This window comes from Pimephales promelas, chromosome 1 (genome assembly GCF_988280905.1).
Source record: "Pimephales promelas chromosome 1, fPimPro1.hap1.1, whole genome shotgun sequence".
Classification (NCBI taxonomy): Eukaryota; Metazoa; Chordata; class Actinopteri; order Cypriniformes; family Leuciscidae; genus Pimephales; species Pimephales promelas.
In genome coordinates this window covers 31,941,928-31,959,628 of record NC_142769.1, presented here as the reverse complement: position 1 = coordinate 31,959,628, position 17,701 = coordinate 31,941,928, and the positions used below count along the sequence as shown (strand labels likewise).

Here is a 17,701-nt window from a genome sequence, read left to right as displayed (position 1 = left end):
TTTCCCTCTCTCGCTGTCTTCCTCAGTAGGAGCTAAAATGATTGGCAGGTGAAAGCATACGCAAAAAGTACTCTCAGTGTTGGTTCACCTCAACTGTTTCACAGCAAACTCCTTTTCTTTATTTCTTTGCATCCCCCGTTCATCCGTGAGACAGCACTTCTGTCTCTCACTAAAGCATTACCTGTCAGCGGTGGTTACCTGTTAGAGTCATCCTGTCTAAGAAAGCGCTGGATGAAAGAGTCTGCCAAGACTAACTCTGACTATGTCACAAGGTCAGTTGAATCACATCAGACTAAACATAGATCACACAACAACAGTGACTCATGACCGTCCGTGTGTGTGAGAGAGAGAAAGACTGTGTGTTATGTGTTTACAAGGTGGGTTGATGAGAGAAATTTACACAGCCAACTTACGTTTACCACCCAATATATGCTCACCTTATCTGTGTGTGTGCCCTTGTTTACCCCTGAATGACGGTAGCTGTCGTCAGCTGGGTGATGTTGTGCAGTGCTCCTGGGTTCAGGACCACAGTGAAGAGGGTGAGACAGAGGGCAAGTGACTAACAGAGGCGGCTGTGTGTATTTGTAGAAGGAAACACACTTCGGGTTACCCCACACTAACAGAGGGGAAGTATAAACACACAGGCACACTCACCAGGACTATGTGACAGGTACACCAGCCAACCAATAGTAGAAAGGCCATCCAAAATACCTACAGAAACCTGAACAGCTACAGTAGCATCAGACAGGAGACACTAAGATAGCACATGACATGAGAACTTAAAACGCATAGCAGCCAGGGGGCATTCTTTAGAAAACCTACGTTTGACAAAACACACACAGCTAGACTGTATTTTATGACTTTCTAAAACAAAGGCAATGTGATAAACACAAAAGGTAAAGAAATCATAATTTTAATTTACGTCAGTAGGTTTTTCTGTTTGATGCTTTTTCTTTTTGATGGACAGATGTGATGGACATTAGTTTCTGTGGATTATCAGTGGCAAATAAGGGTTGTAAAGGAGAGAAATTTGAAAATCTTGTAAAACTTGTTTTTCTAACAGTGTATTTGTTAATTTTATGTAGTTAAAAATGACATCTGCACCATTTTCTACGAAAGTTAAGACTGAGTGTACCTAAATGTGTCAAATTGTGTAACTACCAAAGAATGAGAAATATTTCATATTTTATCCACCTGGATGGCATGTAAGTGTACATCTAGAAATAAATATTTAATTTTAATATATCACACAACAAAACTAGATTTTATTAGAGTTATCTCTAAATGTCATTTTTAATATGTTGAAATATTTGGCAGGACATATGCTGGAAACACCTCAGTTTTCAAAATAATCTTTGACAAATTATGTAAAAATTGTTTTAAAAAAAAAACATATTACACTAAACTAGATTATTAAATTTTATTCCACATAAAATTTCCTGTATATAATTATATTTTTATGAAAAATACTGGTTACACCAATTGACAAAAACCAGTTACACCACCTGACCATATTGCTTCTAGACTCAAAGGCCATTGCTTGTTGAAGAAATTAGGTAAGGTAATAGGTCACATGACAGTGGTTAGTTTGTACAACATGGCACATACGAAATTTCGGGATTGCATTCAAACTATACACTTCAAAAAAGCAAATTATGTTCAAAAAACAGCAAATTCTTCTTCAAATGCAGTACATATTGACCAATTCACAAGCAGCTTAAGACAACAACTTTAGTGGATTTATAAAGTCAGCAAAGTAACCAAAGGTGTACCGTAATTTATCACACCATCTATGAACTACAACAAAATATATTCCATTCTGTTCAACAACCAAAAAATTAGTTTGAATTCATTTTGTCTTCATTGTTAAATTCTTGATATTCTGGGCCTTCTGTGCCCATGCGCAGACACTTACTATCTGTTGGTGGGACATGTTTTTTTGGGCAGAGTTCAGTTTTGTCTGGGACAGATGGTACTCACCCCGGTCTATGTACTGACGCACTGTAAGGGTACAACTGCAGCAGACACAATATATACGTGTGTGCGTGTGTGTGTGTGTGTGTGTGTGTGTGTGTGTGTGTTTGAGAGTTTGGCCTTTCAGCCACATTGACCCTCTGATCTCTCTGAGGCTCATCAATTACCTCTCCCCTCAGAGCCAGCACACTGAGAGAATGGATTATATGAAGTGTAAAACATTAGAAAAATGTGTTCACAACATCACAGCAATGTGTCCGAGGACAGAGGAGGGGACAGATAATAGAAACCCAGCTGCTGAAGAGCCCAATGCAACAAGTGAGAGCGTTTGAAGGCATTGTGGGGCAGCTCTGTGAGCCACAGGCTTTTGTGCTGGGGATTGTGAGTCCTCTAGCCAAAGGCAACTGGACATATGCTTTTTGCTTGAGCTAATGAGGCAAAAGCTAAAATCTTTGTGATTTTTTTCATTCTCTGCCTCAGTTTATCTCTCTCTCTCTCTCAGTCTCTTTTAGGTGGGAAAGTTTTAGAAAGGCGGCTGCTAACCAAAAGCACTTGATAACGTCTCCAAACACCAAATCTGCTGCCTAATGTGTCTAGAGATTGAGAGTTTAATGAGTCTACCATTCTTGCCATATGTAACATGAGCTCCACAAATCTTACAGAACTGCAGATCAGTTCCATTAAAAAAAAAAACTCAAATATATTCAGTGATTAACAAAACAAAGTGACACACAAAGCATAAGTTAGCACTGACAATAATAAACCGTATGACTAGAAAAACACTTGACTAATAAATCTAATTATTCTGTATTGTGCTAATATTGGTTTATGTAAAAATATTTTTTGGTGGTCTCTGAAGTACCTTGGGAAACCATGGTACATGAAAAAAGGAATTTAGCAACATTATATATAAAAAGATCATGGACTTATCTGCGATCACTGTATCATAGCAGCACCATTACATTAAATCTGTAGTTTTCACAAAAATATTAAGCAGCACATCTCTTGTTTCAAGACAAGAAATGTTTCTTGAGATGAAAATCAGCGTATTAGAATGATTTCTGAGGATCATGTGACACTGAAGAGTAACGGCGGCTGGAAATTCAGCTTTGCACAAATGTCTTTATATACTTTTGCTGTTCTCAAAACTCTGTCTCTTGAATGTATCACTTTCATTGTGACTTCATACCCACTTCAACTCTATGTCGTACACACATATGCCTCATCTCTCTTCACCTCCATCTCCTTCTGGATCTGCCTGCTGATTGGAGATTAGAGATTAGCATCTTGTACCCACGTTTCTCCTGCCAGTGAAAGCTTTTGGCAGTGGGAGCAAAGCCAAAACCTTACTCTCTCCTCACTCCACAAAGATTAATTTTCAGCACTTAAAGAATGTGAACTCTAGGCAGAGATTACCATCACATAGACCTGAAGCCATTTTCATTACACGTCTTTTTTCTACGGTGGCTGAAATGCGACATTGGGTAAAACGATTAACGTTGGCTAGCCGTTAAAAGAACGAAACCCAACCCGAGTTGTACCGAATGCAATTTATGATGTTATAGGATACACTATGTTGTGTAATTTATATGTCATCTAAAAGCTGAAAAGTGAATAAAGTAATATGCATCAGTGGTTTTGGGAAGCCTGAGGGCTCTTGTATAGCAGGACACATTTTTTCCAGTGCATATATATATATGTGTGTAAGTAAGTGTAACAAATAAAATAATTTTCTTTCCAAAATCTGATAGCTTAATACCTCCAGCTAGAACGCTTTAAGAAATATGTGCAGGAATCATTCGCTATGACATGCAAGTAGGATATTAGTGGGTAAACGGATAGAAACAGACACTCACATTGAGTACAACATTGGAAGGAGCAGAGAATAATGTTTTTCGCCCGTACAAGCAAAACCTATTCATAAAAGCATAAAACCTTCTCATCATAAGGCATAAAGCCTGTTCATAATGCATTGGCTCATACCATAATTGCCTGGTTTCACAAGCAAGGCTTAGATAAAGCCAGGAGTAGGCTTTTGTTAAATTAGGACATTATAGCTGTAATAAACATGCCATAGAAAAGAAAAAAAAACATTACTGGTGTGCAGCTTCAGACAAAACAATGGTACTCACGTATTTTAAGATAGGTCAGTTACTTTCAGTTAAGATAGCTCAAACATGCATTTTAGTCTGGGACTAGGCTTAAGCCTGTGAAATCGGGCAACTGTGAATATTATTTTTTTATTATTATTATTATTTTTTTTAAGCCATTTAAAGATTGACCAATATTGATTTTTCATGACTAATACAGATACAGATGATTTTTCCAACAACTATTCATTATTTATTCAAATTTTTATTTATCATTGTATTGGTTTTTAATAATAATAATAATAATAATAATGTCTTATAATAATATGAATTAATATGTTTTACATTAATATACAAAGCTGCTGTGCAATCTAGAGGGTTTAAATAAACAAACAGACAAACAAAACAAAAAGTATTCTTAAGTCAATTATGATGATTATGATTATGCAGTTACACTGCAGTAAGGTCTCATTAACAGTAGTTAATGAATTAACAAACAGACTAACAATGAGCAATTTATTTTTACAGCATGTATTAACCTTTGTTAATGTTAGTAAGTAAAAAAAAAAATGTTCACAAAGCATTAACTAAAGTTCAAAGATACAAATTTTGATTTAGAAATGTAGTAGTAAATGTTGAGATTACCATTAAGATTATTAAATGCAGAAGATTCATTGTTCATTCTTAGTTCATGTTAATTAATGTAGTTAACTAATGTTAAAAATGAAATCTTATTGTAAAGTGTTACCAGTCTTAAGAGTATACAAAAAGATAAGAAAGTAAAATGTTCTGTTTTGATAGTAAAAACTTTATTTTTTAGGCCCATGAGATTTATGGAATCAGTCTCCAAATTATGACTTAAATTTCAAATATTTTAGGAGGTCCTAAAGGTCCATCTGATACCAAATTGAAGATCAGAAGGCTTGAAGCATTCATGTGGGTTATCACTTAGACCCACTCTGCTACAATTTCAAGAGTCCTTGCCAATAACATGTGATTTGACTTTCTTGTGGTCAAGTCTGCTTCATTTCAGTGTAAGATGCTAAATTTGATTTCTAATCCCAAAATTGTCGGCCGCTTTCCACCACACCATACTAAACAGCCAGAGAGAGAGAGAGAGAGAGAGAGAGAGAGAGAGAGAGAGAGAGAGAGAGAGAGAGAGAGAGAGAGAGAGAGATGAAAGCGAGAGGATCATAACACATTTCTACAGGAACATTTCCCCTTGGAGAAGGAGAGAGTGTGTTTACTATCAAACACATCTGTGTCTATTCATCTCAGCCAGAGTGTCATCCCTCGCTCTCAACTTCTGTCCAAACACAAACAAACAAACACAAAAACAAACACAAAGACTGCAACTTCTGAGTATGCATCAGCCACCAGACTGCACTTCTGCATAGCATGTATTCACACAGAGTCTCTGTATCTCTATCCCTCCCTCTCTCTTTCTCTACCTCTCAAATTATCTGCAATATCTTCTTTATAACTCCTTTCTTTCTTTGTGCTTTTTCGAGCGAATCCTACAATTTTACAGTGGCTTGGCATCAGGATCCCCCATTCTTCCCCTCATTGTTCTGAACTGTGCCGGTCAAGAGCCCCGACATGATAGCCAACCTGGTGACTAAGGAATTAAAAGAGAGGATAGGAGAGAGCAGTTTTAATTTAGTTGACGCATAATTTTGTCATCATTTTCGTCAATGACATTTTTTTTCCCTAACGAAAACTAAATAACTAAATGAAAACTAGTTTAAAAAAGGCAAAACCTATGACAAAAATCATCAACGAATAAAAACGAGGAAAAATTGTTAGGAAGGGACAATTTGGGAAGAGAGCTGTTGTCTTGCATGGTAGATTTGAATTGCAACGTGCTGATCTACCTGCAAGGGACATACTGTACGTTGAAACATAAAAACAAAAAAATTCGAATGGACAAATACACAAAATTATGTCAAAATGTCAGTTTTGGCCAGTATTCACAAACACAATGAGTTATGTCTTCAGTGAACGTAAACAGTTGGGAGAATATTGGAGGTGTATCAGTGTGGATCCGTGCATTCGGTCCATCCTGTTAATCAAACAAATGAAAAAAAGAGAAATTCACTCAATGCTCTAGCCTGAATAACTTTATTAGCTTTAATAAGAATAAATCCCTATTTAATTTATACAAATAAATTTGTCTGCTTAAAAATGAAGAATGTTGTACAGTAAGTTACGTATCATTAATTAAAAAGTCTGTGTTCTTGTTTCTTTATGAGAAGTGGTTTAATTTAATTTTAAGATAGATTTTATATGTCACAGCAGTTAAATATGTGTCTATCACATGTTCAAGCATTAATATCATTCATATTTACAGGTAGATGTATATAATGGCATTTTAGTTTTTTTTTAAGATTGAACTAAATCAACATTTGTGGTTATAATTAACATTAGTGATAAACAAAGAGGTATATCTTCCAAATAAGGTCGGCCTCTACCTGACTGGCAGTAAACTAGGGTTTTGTGCACATCTGTGTTCCTCTGTAGAATTTAATGAAGCAAATATACTGCGTTTGTGTGTATGTGCATCCACAGTAGTGATTAATCAGTCACGGTCTGTAATTCAAGATCGTATTCCTCTTTCTTCAGCCGCTTATCTTACTGATCAAGGAGCGAGCTGGAAAAACTGCAAAGTAAATAAATAAATAAACAAAGCACTTAATAAACCGAGAGTGTGAGGAGGGTTTCAGGAGATAAGACAGATCACATCAGGCATTATAAAGCACTTATTGGTTTTCTAAGAAAACATCTACTTCAAAGAGTTCAGCGGCTGTCAGACAGCATCTGCTCCAGCACACGCCAAGTTACACTCAACACCAGCAGAACAAGACTGAACCATCTGCACATAACCACACACCTGCACATCACAATACTAAAAACAACACCCAGACAGATTATGCGGATGTTTTTCTTAGCCGCTCTTTCTGGGCTAAAAATAATTTTTGTGGAATTTTGTGGAAATGTATTTAAACAGTATAAATGTTAAATGAAGTACACGGTTATTGCTAACTGAAAACATAATCAAATGTCATTCCAAGCCTGTTGAAATCTGTGGGAATATGAAACCATATGAATATGAAAACCATATAAAAACAAAAAAATATTGCATACTAAAATAGCATGTATTTTGCTTAAATTTATTTTCAAGTTGACTGTGAAAAGATCTCATTGACTTCCATAGTAGGAAAAAAATATATACTATGGAAGTCAATGAGACCAACTGTCTGGTTACTGATATTTTTCTAATTATCAGAAAATCAACTGAATACATTTGAAAACGGTAAAACCCAACTGTTTAACTCTGGGGGAATGGTAAAATGAGCCCATTTCCAAAAAAAGTGGAGTATTCCTTTAATGCTTTAATAACAAATAATTTATCAGGAGCATTTATGCCAGCCCATTCTCACCCCCAAGGCGTCACTTAACTGACGCCTTGGAAAGAATTTGGACATGCTTCAATATCTGACGCTTTAGGCGCCCTTTAGCGTCAGTTAGATGACGCCCTAGGATCGCGTGTACCCTACCCCCACCCCACACCTAAACCCAACCGCGTCCTTTAACTGACGCATTCCTTTAGCGTCAGTTAGATGACGCTGTAGGATCGCGTCATGTAAGTGACGCTAAAGGGCGCCTAAAACGTCAAATATTGAAGCATGGTCAAAGGTGACGCCTTGGGGTGAGAATGCGTTGTTTATGCTGATGTGTATTATAGCGACACGTAAACTTACTTGAAAGTATTTGGATGTACAGAAAAAAAAGTCTATTTGTGGGTGGGAGCGGGACAAAACATAAATGTTGCGGCCAGGAGAAAGTAACATGGAAAGTAGTAAAGAACGTCAGTTATAATAATAACCCAATTATTAAAAAATGGTCGGGTTTAAATCGGGCTCGGGCTCATAATTACAGTTCATGTGTCGGGCTGGGCCGGGCTCGGACACAACGGGCTCGGGTAGGGTTGGGCTTGATTTGTGGGCCCGATCTAAGCTCCAAGTTGAGAATGGACACTCCAATGTTTGGGTAAGATGATGACACTGGCTGAGCAAGTTCAGCATCACTGTAGACTAAACATTACAAAATAGCATTCATTTTCAGGAATGAATGTGTATTGTATTATTAGCTTGCTAATTGCTAGTAAGGCTAATTGCTAATTAGCCATCATGCTAGGTAAACTTGAATAATGTTTAATCTTCAGTGATGCTGAACTTGCTCAGCCAGCTACCCATCGATTTGTGTGTGCCATCATCTTACCCAAACATTGGAGTGTCCGTGCTCAAATAAGGCAGAGGCGGCATCTATCTATGTGAACTGAAAAATGGTGTAATAATGATTCAGTTCGACTCCCAAGACAAGACGATGCTCACCCGACGGGCCCACCCATGACACAATTTTCACAGTGAAAGCAAAACTCTTACTTGAGAAATTCGAGAAAGAAATTGCATCGAGAGCAAAAAAAGCATTTTGAGAGAAACTTTTTTTTTCTTTTTTTTTTTTTAGAAAATCTTTTCACACTGATAGCAAAATATATATTTGAGGGGTTGTTTTAGTATTTTGAGAGAGATTTTTTTTTTCTCTCTAAAGATTTATATATTTTTTCAAATTTATATATTTTTTTATGTTCTATGGGAAAATACTTTCTCTCAAAATCTTTTTAGTCTCAAATATTATTTTTTGCTTTTGGTATGAAAACTTTTTCTCTCAAATATTTTTTTTTTCTCTCATGAAATGCTTTTTTTGCTATCAGTGTGATAACTTTTTATCTCAAACTTTCTTTCTTTTTCTCTCAGATCATATATTTTCTCACATGTAATAAAGACACAATTCTATCTCCATAGTATAAACAGGTATTAAAACCAGACAAAACTGACATGAAGTCTGGCCTAGTCTGCAGCTTATTCTGCCAACATGTAACAGCATGTAAACTATCAACCAAACATCATGTCTAAAACATTTTACTCCACTAATCTGGCAACCATTGGTAAATCCAGTGATTAGTTACACCTCAAAATATTATCAACACAGTAATACTGTAGATTCTTCAGCAATGTTGGTGGGATATAGGCTTAACGTGTGCCATTTTTGTCTGTTAGCTGATTGTGTTGTCGAACTGGTCTGTTTGTGTTAAAAAGAAAAAAAAGAATAAAGAATAAGTCCAACATTATTTCTTCCTAAAGATTCGCACCTTCCACCAAAAAACACACAAACAGACCCACCAGTTTCCCTGCCTGCCTAAAGATTCTGTAAAAGCTTCTGTATGCAGGTACAAAGCCTGCGACCACTCTTCTCTCTCTCTCCCTCTCGCTCTTTCACTCTCTCTCCTTCTCTGTGGGTAGAAAACACAAACACACAGCCTGCAAGTGGCATATCAGCGCATGAAATTCTCCAAAGGGGTTTAAGTATTTACCCTCCCCAATATGACGGCCTGCTAAAATTCAGCTTACCCTGTTCAATAAGGACTTCAAAGGGAATCATAAATACCTTTTGCCCGCAAATTCTACTGTACAGTGTTTTTCTGCTCGCCCCCCTTTTCCTGCTTCTTTTCTTCCCATTTTTCCCCTCATTCTCCAATAAAAACCACCCCTTACTGCGACATTTATTAGAAGCCTTTTATTTACAGTTTATAAGTGTAATAAGAGAAATTTATTTCTGATGTTATTCAAGCAGGCCAGCCGAAAGGAGAAACACAGGTAAATAGATCTGTGAAATGGCCCGAAAGATGGAGAAATGATGGGATCAAGCCTTTGTTTTTGTGTCTGACTGCTGATTTTGAAAATACGTTTGTTTTGTATGCTATTTATACATATTATTATAATTTCTATTATGACATATAACTATTATCTGATGCAATATTTGAATTATTTGAATTTTAATTACATATTAAGAAAAAACAATAAAAGCTAGTCACAAACAAACATATCCATACATATACACACGCACAAACATACATACATACATATATTTATCAACCCAGTATACACACAAATTGTAATGTATAACTGCCACAACATGCTCAAATAAAATAATAAATAACTGAAAAGATCAACGTCGGGAAATCCATAGTAGCCCTGCGAAAGGCATTGTGGAAAATTATTATGATGAAAATGTACAGCAAAGCCCTTACATTTATAATGTTTTACAAACTCATCAAATAAGTGAATAGAGATTAATTGCCCCGGTCGACCTTAAAATAATTATCAGAACGAGGCAGCTCTAAACTAGATGAAATTGATACACTTGAATAATTAGATCCTTGGCACTGACCTAGTGAAGTCAATAAAGGTTATTAAGGCCAATTGCTGTCTAAACGCATTAGAGACAGAGAGAAGCGCTCCGCACCACATCCAGCATTTCAGCGGCTATACGATAATCCCCTCACTGCGTCCGCCTCTCTCTCTCTCTCCCCACTGCCCTCACACACATATACACCCCCTACCCTCAGACACACTAAACCAGATTGGATTCGCTTAACCTTTCAGTGGCTTTGATCAAATGAGCTCACACTGCAATAACATTTACATTGACCCTCACTCTCACTCTCTCGCTGGGGAGAGAGGTCTTTACCTTCCTGTCTGCCACACACGCGCGCACGCTAGGTCAATAACGTAATCAGATATCAATGGTGACCCCTGCAGTCATGATTGCCCGCTTTCTCTCTCGCTCGGTTTCTTTCATTGGACGGTGAGGATGAAATTATGAAATTGTCATTGTGCATGAACACGCACACAAATAAAGAGCAACACAAACACCAGCGAAAAGGACCAGAAGATGCATCTAAACGGCTCACTGTTCATATAAACACATGATAGTTTCTATTCAGTCTGAAAATAAATGTTTCAGCACACAATACTTGATGACGGCGTATATGGAAGAGAGACTAGGAGCAGTTAGAGAGGAAAAAGCTTTTTGATGTGACGCTCTGGGTGACAGAAGTGGAAAAACTGACACATTAGACCTAAAAAATCCGAACAAACCAGAGGTATTGTTAATACACCTGTCTCACTCTCAGCCCTAAATTTAAAGAAAAGAATTTTAAAAATGCCTGGGTGGTATTTAAAATATTTTGCATATAGCCAACTATCTCTTGTGCCAGGATAGACAGACTGATAGAGGGAGAGAAAGAAAGTGTCACTGGTAAAAGCCTAAATAAATGTCAGTGGTGTATGAGAAGTACGATAGCTTCTCTGTAGGGACCAGACGTTCACCCAGTGTGTGGGTGTGTGTGTGTGAGAGAGAGAGAGAGAAATTGAGGAGAGGACCTGAGACCTGATGTTTGATAACATTTACCTCATCTTATCAGAGCATATTTAAATGGCTATCTTTATTCTTTTCTTTCTTCTTTTCTATTTTCCACCATTTCTCCTATGTTGTTTCCATTAAGCAGTTCACATTAATTCATGAGGTACAGGTTGGAGAGAGAGAGAAAGGGGGGAGAGACAGCCACAGAGAGAAGGAGAGAGAGACTTGTTTTATCAGGATGTCATTCAAATGGAGGGGTGAAAATTTGCATCACAACAGCCTGAAGAGCAAGAGAGGGAGACACAAGAAAAGAGAACGAAGGAAAGCGAAAGAGAAAAACCCCCATGGGAGAGGAGCGGTTTTAATAAACAGCAGGAAGAGGGTGAACACACAGAGAAACACACAGACCAGCCAACCTCGGACCTGCTCAGACTGCAGAAAAATCAAGAGAAGTGCGGGAAGGCCAACGAGACAATTCCCTAGAATCTAGATAAACACATGTCCCTGTTAAATGCCATGACTGTCTCCCGAAATCATACTTAAATGAATTTAAATCGCCCATGAAAATATCAGATATTAGGAATTCAAATGAATATTTATTTCCTAAGTGCTTTCACATTCATGAGCTATTTATTCAAGCTCTAACAATCCTACAAATGTAATATTTGTACAACTAATAAAACACAGAAAATAGCTTGATCAGGTTAAACTAAGGTAAAAGGCAACCACAATTTCAAAATAAATAATATATAAAAAAAGAAATGAAAATATATAGTTAAAAATGTCTTTAAATGTTTAGATGAATGAATATGACAGGTACTGAAATTTTTCTCATTTTCCTCTCCTGTTCATTTATGATTTATTATGGTTAGTTGCATTTTTATTTAATATGATAGATACGGAATAATATGATGAAAAAACTTAAATATTTATGAAATATTTATTTAAAAAAAAAAAAATATATATATATATATATATATAAATTAAATACCCTTGAATTTTGCATTTAACTACTATATATTGAAATTGAATAATTGAGGAAAAATTATTTAACATGGTATTTACAGACACAAAACTGTACATCTTTGATGGGTGGATGTCAGCGCGCTTAAATTGTGCTTCTGGACAGAAGGAGGACCGGTATCTCACAGTGAGCCTGAGACTATCTCACCCCTTCATACACACAAATGGCTAGCTCAAAAGCTGGTCCTTAGCCCCAGAAGCACATTAGATGTGATTACTGCTCAAAGAGCGAGAGACAGACAGACTATGATGATACAACAGTGCCCCCTACTGAAAGTAACTAAAGCACTGAGTCCAGAGCTGTGTGCTCAACACATACACACACACATATGGATCAAACATGTGTCAAACAGACAGCACTGATCAGCTGTGATCACCTAGATTTAAATAACCTCTGTATCCTCTCCAGCATCAGAGACTGGGGTCATCTGCAGACAGAAGGGTGACTATGCAGACAGGCTGTGTCCTGAAAAAGGTGAAAACATTCACTGATGCTCCAGAAAGAAACACAATGCATTAAGAGCCGGGGGGTGTACACATTTTGGAATTTGAAGATTAAGGTAAATTGTATTTGATTTGTCTTCTGGGAAACAAGCAAGAATCTTCTGTAGCTTCTGAAGGGCAGTACTAAATGAAAAAAAATATATGATATTAAACAAAATAAGAACAATGTACACATCTTCATCTAGTTCAAAAGTTTTCCCCGTCTTAATGCATTATTTCTCCTTCTAGAACATCAGTAAATGTTTGAACCTTGTATAATAGTTTGAGCACCGGTGTCCCACAGTTGTCCTCTGTAGGATTTTGAGATCCATCTTTATACACCGTCACTGCTGGAAAGGGTTCAAAAATGCAAGAAAACCAAAGAGGAAATCCAGCACCTGGAGGATTTTTCTGAAGAACATTGGGCAGTTTAATTGCTCAGGACAAACAAGAGACACCCATGGATCATAACAAATCGAGTTCCCTTTTACCTCTTCTTGAGCTTGAATATTTAAATTGTAAAGGCTTAATCTTTCCTGACGATGCAACAATGAATGGCGACTGCAGAAAGCAAAAAGCTGAATCCCGGACATCAACGGCTAGACATGTCTGGAAAAAGAGGATGGTAACCCCTACTACTCAGCTTTCTCCACAGAACAAGAGTCTGCTAGCTTAGGCCCTGTCCACACTACTGCATTTTCGTTTAAAAACGGAGACCTTTTGTTACGTTTGCACCTCCCGTCCAGAATAAAACGGAGAAGTTTAGAAGAGCTGCAGCTCCATTTTGCGTTTTGAATCTCTGGAGGGCGTTTTAGTGTAGACGGGACGCCCGTCACGAAAAAGCTATGTTTTTTTGTTGTTGTTGGGTTTTTTTTTTTAACTCCCATTTTAATAAATTATTTTTTGGTAATCAAAAAGCATGTCTAATTCATTGAAACTGTGAAACTTATACAATATAACAATCATCTATTAGAATATTAAAATTAATTCAATTTAGGGCACTATAACTTTAATTATTTTTGTTTTGTTTTCTTGATTCCATTTTAATGGTTTAATTACATTAACAAACAATGATTTAAATAGTGATGATTTAAGCAAAACATTTTTCAAAGTTTAAACCAACCTTTTTTTTTTACGATAGTTTTTCTCAAAATCAACTGAAATGCTGCTGAAGTAATTCTCAGAGCTGCTGTGTAGCTGAAATATAGGCTGAAAACATTGCGAGCACCATGCGTACTTTGGTAAATGAAACATCATTAAATGGTTCATTCAGAGACACGCAGAATATGCATGATTTCTATTTAAATACTTTTTATTCACATAGTCTAGATCGCTGTTTTATCCAAGATATGACAATTCCGCGAATTTCCACGCTATACAGTAAATTCCGTTTCTATGCCTGGATTCCGCAATTCTGTCCGTGTTTTCTGCATCGCAGGAATGAAATATAGTCCTATGGTTGCCAACCGCCGTAAAAAACATGAAGTCATCGTCACTTATTCAGATCAGTGATACTTTTTGTACGCAGTTGTAGCTTGAACTTTAGAAATGCATGGGAAAATGTAGCTTGTGTGTAGTGTGTGGACTCTACCGCACTACTTGATCAAAAAAAAGAGTTTCGCTACTAAAAAACTATTTGATTCAGAAAACAGCAATGCTACCACCACGCTACTGAGAAATGTTATTAAAACTAGTAGCGTCACTACTTGTAACAATGGAAAGCTTAACGCAAATGGGTGGAGCGTCCCTTTAACCTTAAAGCACAAATATTGCAACCACAGTCATACTTACATGAATGATTATTTAAGTAAAAAATGTATGGCATATTAACACAATGAACATGTATTAAAGCATTTTTAAATAAAATAATATAAAGCAAAAACGACAGCGCCTTTTTGGCACCAAACATTTTTAAGTCTTCTATGGACATGTTGGGCATATCTGCTAAACAATGCAGAAAATAATTGGTCAAAAGGGGAATTGATTGAATAATTAACACTTGAACAAGTAATTAATTTTCCCGTAAGACCTTTGTTCATCTTTGGAACACAAATTGACATATTTTTGATTAAATCTGTGCGCTAGATCACTCCTCCATAGGCTTCTAAGGGATTTAAACTTGCCAGCCCAGAAAAGTTAAAATAGTCCAAGTGACGACAGTGGCTCAACCTTGGGTTTATCAAGCGACGGGAATACTTTTTGTGCGCAAAGAAATTCTCCAATTTAATCAAAAATATCTTAATTTGTTCCGGAGATGAACGAAAGTCTTACGGGATTGGAACAACATGAGGGAGTGTAATTACGGACAGAATTTACATTTATAGGTGAACTATCCCTTTAATGATTAACACAATAATATGTATTAATATAATATCCTACATGAGAGCCCTGAATATTAGTTCAAGACTAGGGTACAGTAGATTATGAGAAAGTTCAAAATAACATTCTGTCAGAACAATAAGGCTAGTTAGCAGGCACAGTTAGCCAGATCAGACCAAAACAATGCGATTACCGTTAGCCATGCTAGGCTACAGGCTAACAAGGTAAGGTTCTCACGACATTATTATGTCTTACGGTCATCACTCTTATGAGGAAATGCTTTCAAAAACAACTCTGACTAATCTTCAACTTCTTTGATTCATCAGTTTGTTTAATAATATTCATCAAAATCTTTTCTGCCTCAGACAGTTCCATGTCTGCAGTTGTGTCAGCCATTTTGAATGTTGTTTTAGGACACCAAATACACTTACGCCCTTCTGGCTCTGAACAAAAATGTGGATCCTACATGTATTTTTCAGAGCCAGAAGGGCTCCAAACATTACTCACACTTTTGTGTAAGGTCTTTATTGTTTTGTTGCTTCATTCGATACAGTTTGATTTGAAACCAGAAAATAATTATTTTATTCTTTTTTTTTTTTTGGCACCATTGGATAGAGCTAATCGAGACCTTTATTTTGATATCAAGAACTCATATTCGCTCAAAATGCCACTTACGCCCCTCTGGTTCCAAGCCCTTGATTTTTAGAGTTCATAAAATTGCATATGCTCGCATTTGGCGATTGTTAATTTTAGGCCCTGTATATACCTTATTTTCTATATTCACTGCCCACTGACAGTTGTGAAATAAACCTTTTATTCTTACAAACAGAAAAAAAAAATAGTAATTAAAAAAAAGAGTAGGTTGGATGACTAGGTGATGATGTTGTTAACACAGATTTCTTCCATGTCTCTCGGACAGCCACACATAATATGAACACTTGTTTCATTGTGGGTTTAAATATTGTACAATGTGTTAAGCAGTACTGAGAATATAACACTGTACTGGTAGCATAATCAAATTAGCCAAAATGTTTCATAAACAAACATGCACATCTACATCTGAATGTCAGATGCTGAATTGAGCGGAAATCTGGGCGCAGATTCTGTACAGGCTTGCTTACAGTTCATTCCATCACTCTTACCATTCGCTCCATTTCCTTCCAGTCTTTTTCCATCTGTTCCATGGGTTTAGTCCACCAGCTGCAGAATCGAGCAAAACGCCGGCCCTGGAACCAGTATTGCCTCAGCCATTCAAACTCCACCTGAAATGAGCAACACAGGGTCAAGATGTTAAAGCAGCAGAGTGTCATTTCCACACCGCTAGAGACAGCTAAAAAGAACTGCAAAAATAAGGAGTGTTTTTAAAAAGGTTTCCCAAATCGGCATCTTCCATCATTTGGACAAACGTGTAGATCTGGCCCAAACTCACACAATTGGTTAATCAACTGACACTATACAAAGGTAAAAAAAAAAAAAAAAAAAAAAAAAAAAAAAAAAAAAAACTTTTATTTAAAGTTGTCCCTGCAAATTAAATAGAATTTAATTGAAATGTATTTTTATTTCTTATTCACCTGTTATGATTTATTGTGTGTAAAGCAATTGCCATTGAATTGCCATTGTGCACTTAGAAATGTGCTACATAAATAAACTTGCCTTACCTTAAAAATAATATTAATAATAATAACAATAAAGATGCACTGACATCAGTAATTATCATTATTATAATTATTGTAATGATATTGCTAATAACCATAATATGGTCTATTATTTTAATACATATTAAATATTCTATAGAATATACGAAGAGTTCAGATGCAAAAGCCTCTAAGTGCCATTTGAAATTTTCTTCTAGAATGATCATTTTTATCAAGCTTGTATATTTAAGTTCAGTAATTTCAGTTAAATTGCAATGAGGATTACCTATTAATTGTCATTTAAGTGAAATTACTGAACTTGAATATATAAGCTTGATAAAAATGATCATTTTAGAACAAAATTTCAAATGGCATTTAGAGGCTTTTGCATCTGAACTCTTCATACAGAACTGTCTTTATAGAACATTATTTTATAGAATAGTCTATACCATTGTCACTACGTTTTAGATGTGAATCTAGACATCATAACATTTTAATTATAATATTCACTCAACAACGAAGTAAAAAAAAAAAAAAAAAAAAGTTTTCTGCTTTTGTGTCTGGAACCACCATTCATTAAAGTAATCAGGCTGTTAGTACTATTGGTTTCTGAACACAAGAACCAAAAAAAAAGAACTCATTTTGAGAGACTTTTGAAAACTAGGCCGGTGAAGTCCAGTCCTTGAACAAGAGGTCAAACCATAGCAAGCAGCTGACATCTACTTAACAATGTCTGAAAAAAAACAGCAGTCAAGTGTGTTTGATAGTCTGTAAAATGTGGTTGTTGGACAAAAATGTTCTGTGCTCCAGTCATTCTTCACTATCCAGCTCTGTGGCCTATGTGTACTGTGTTATATCAGCGTGCTCTGAAACAACAGCAATCCAGACGTCTATCCATTTATCAAACTCCAT

At 36.3% G+C, this 17,701-nt stretch overlaps 1 protein-coding gene across 1 annotated transcript in view; it reads right to left on the bottom strand.

Moving 5' to 3' along the window:
- fto (FTO alpha-ketoglutarate dependent dioxygenase) overlaps positions 1-17,701 on the bottom strand; it is a 134,989-nt gene that overhangs the window by 82,587 nt on the left and 34,701 nt on the right. The window contains exon 7 of the mRNA XM_039657074.2: positions 16,298-16,417. Coding sequence (XP_039513008.2) covers positions 16,298-16,417 — 120 coding nt within the window. The remainder of the gene's footprint in view (positions 1-16,297; positions 16,418-17,701) is intronic.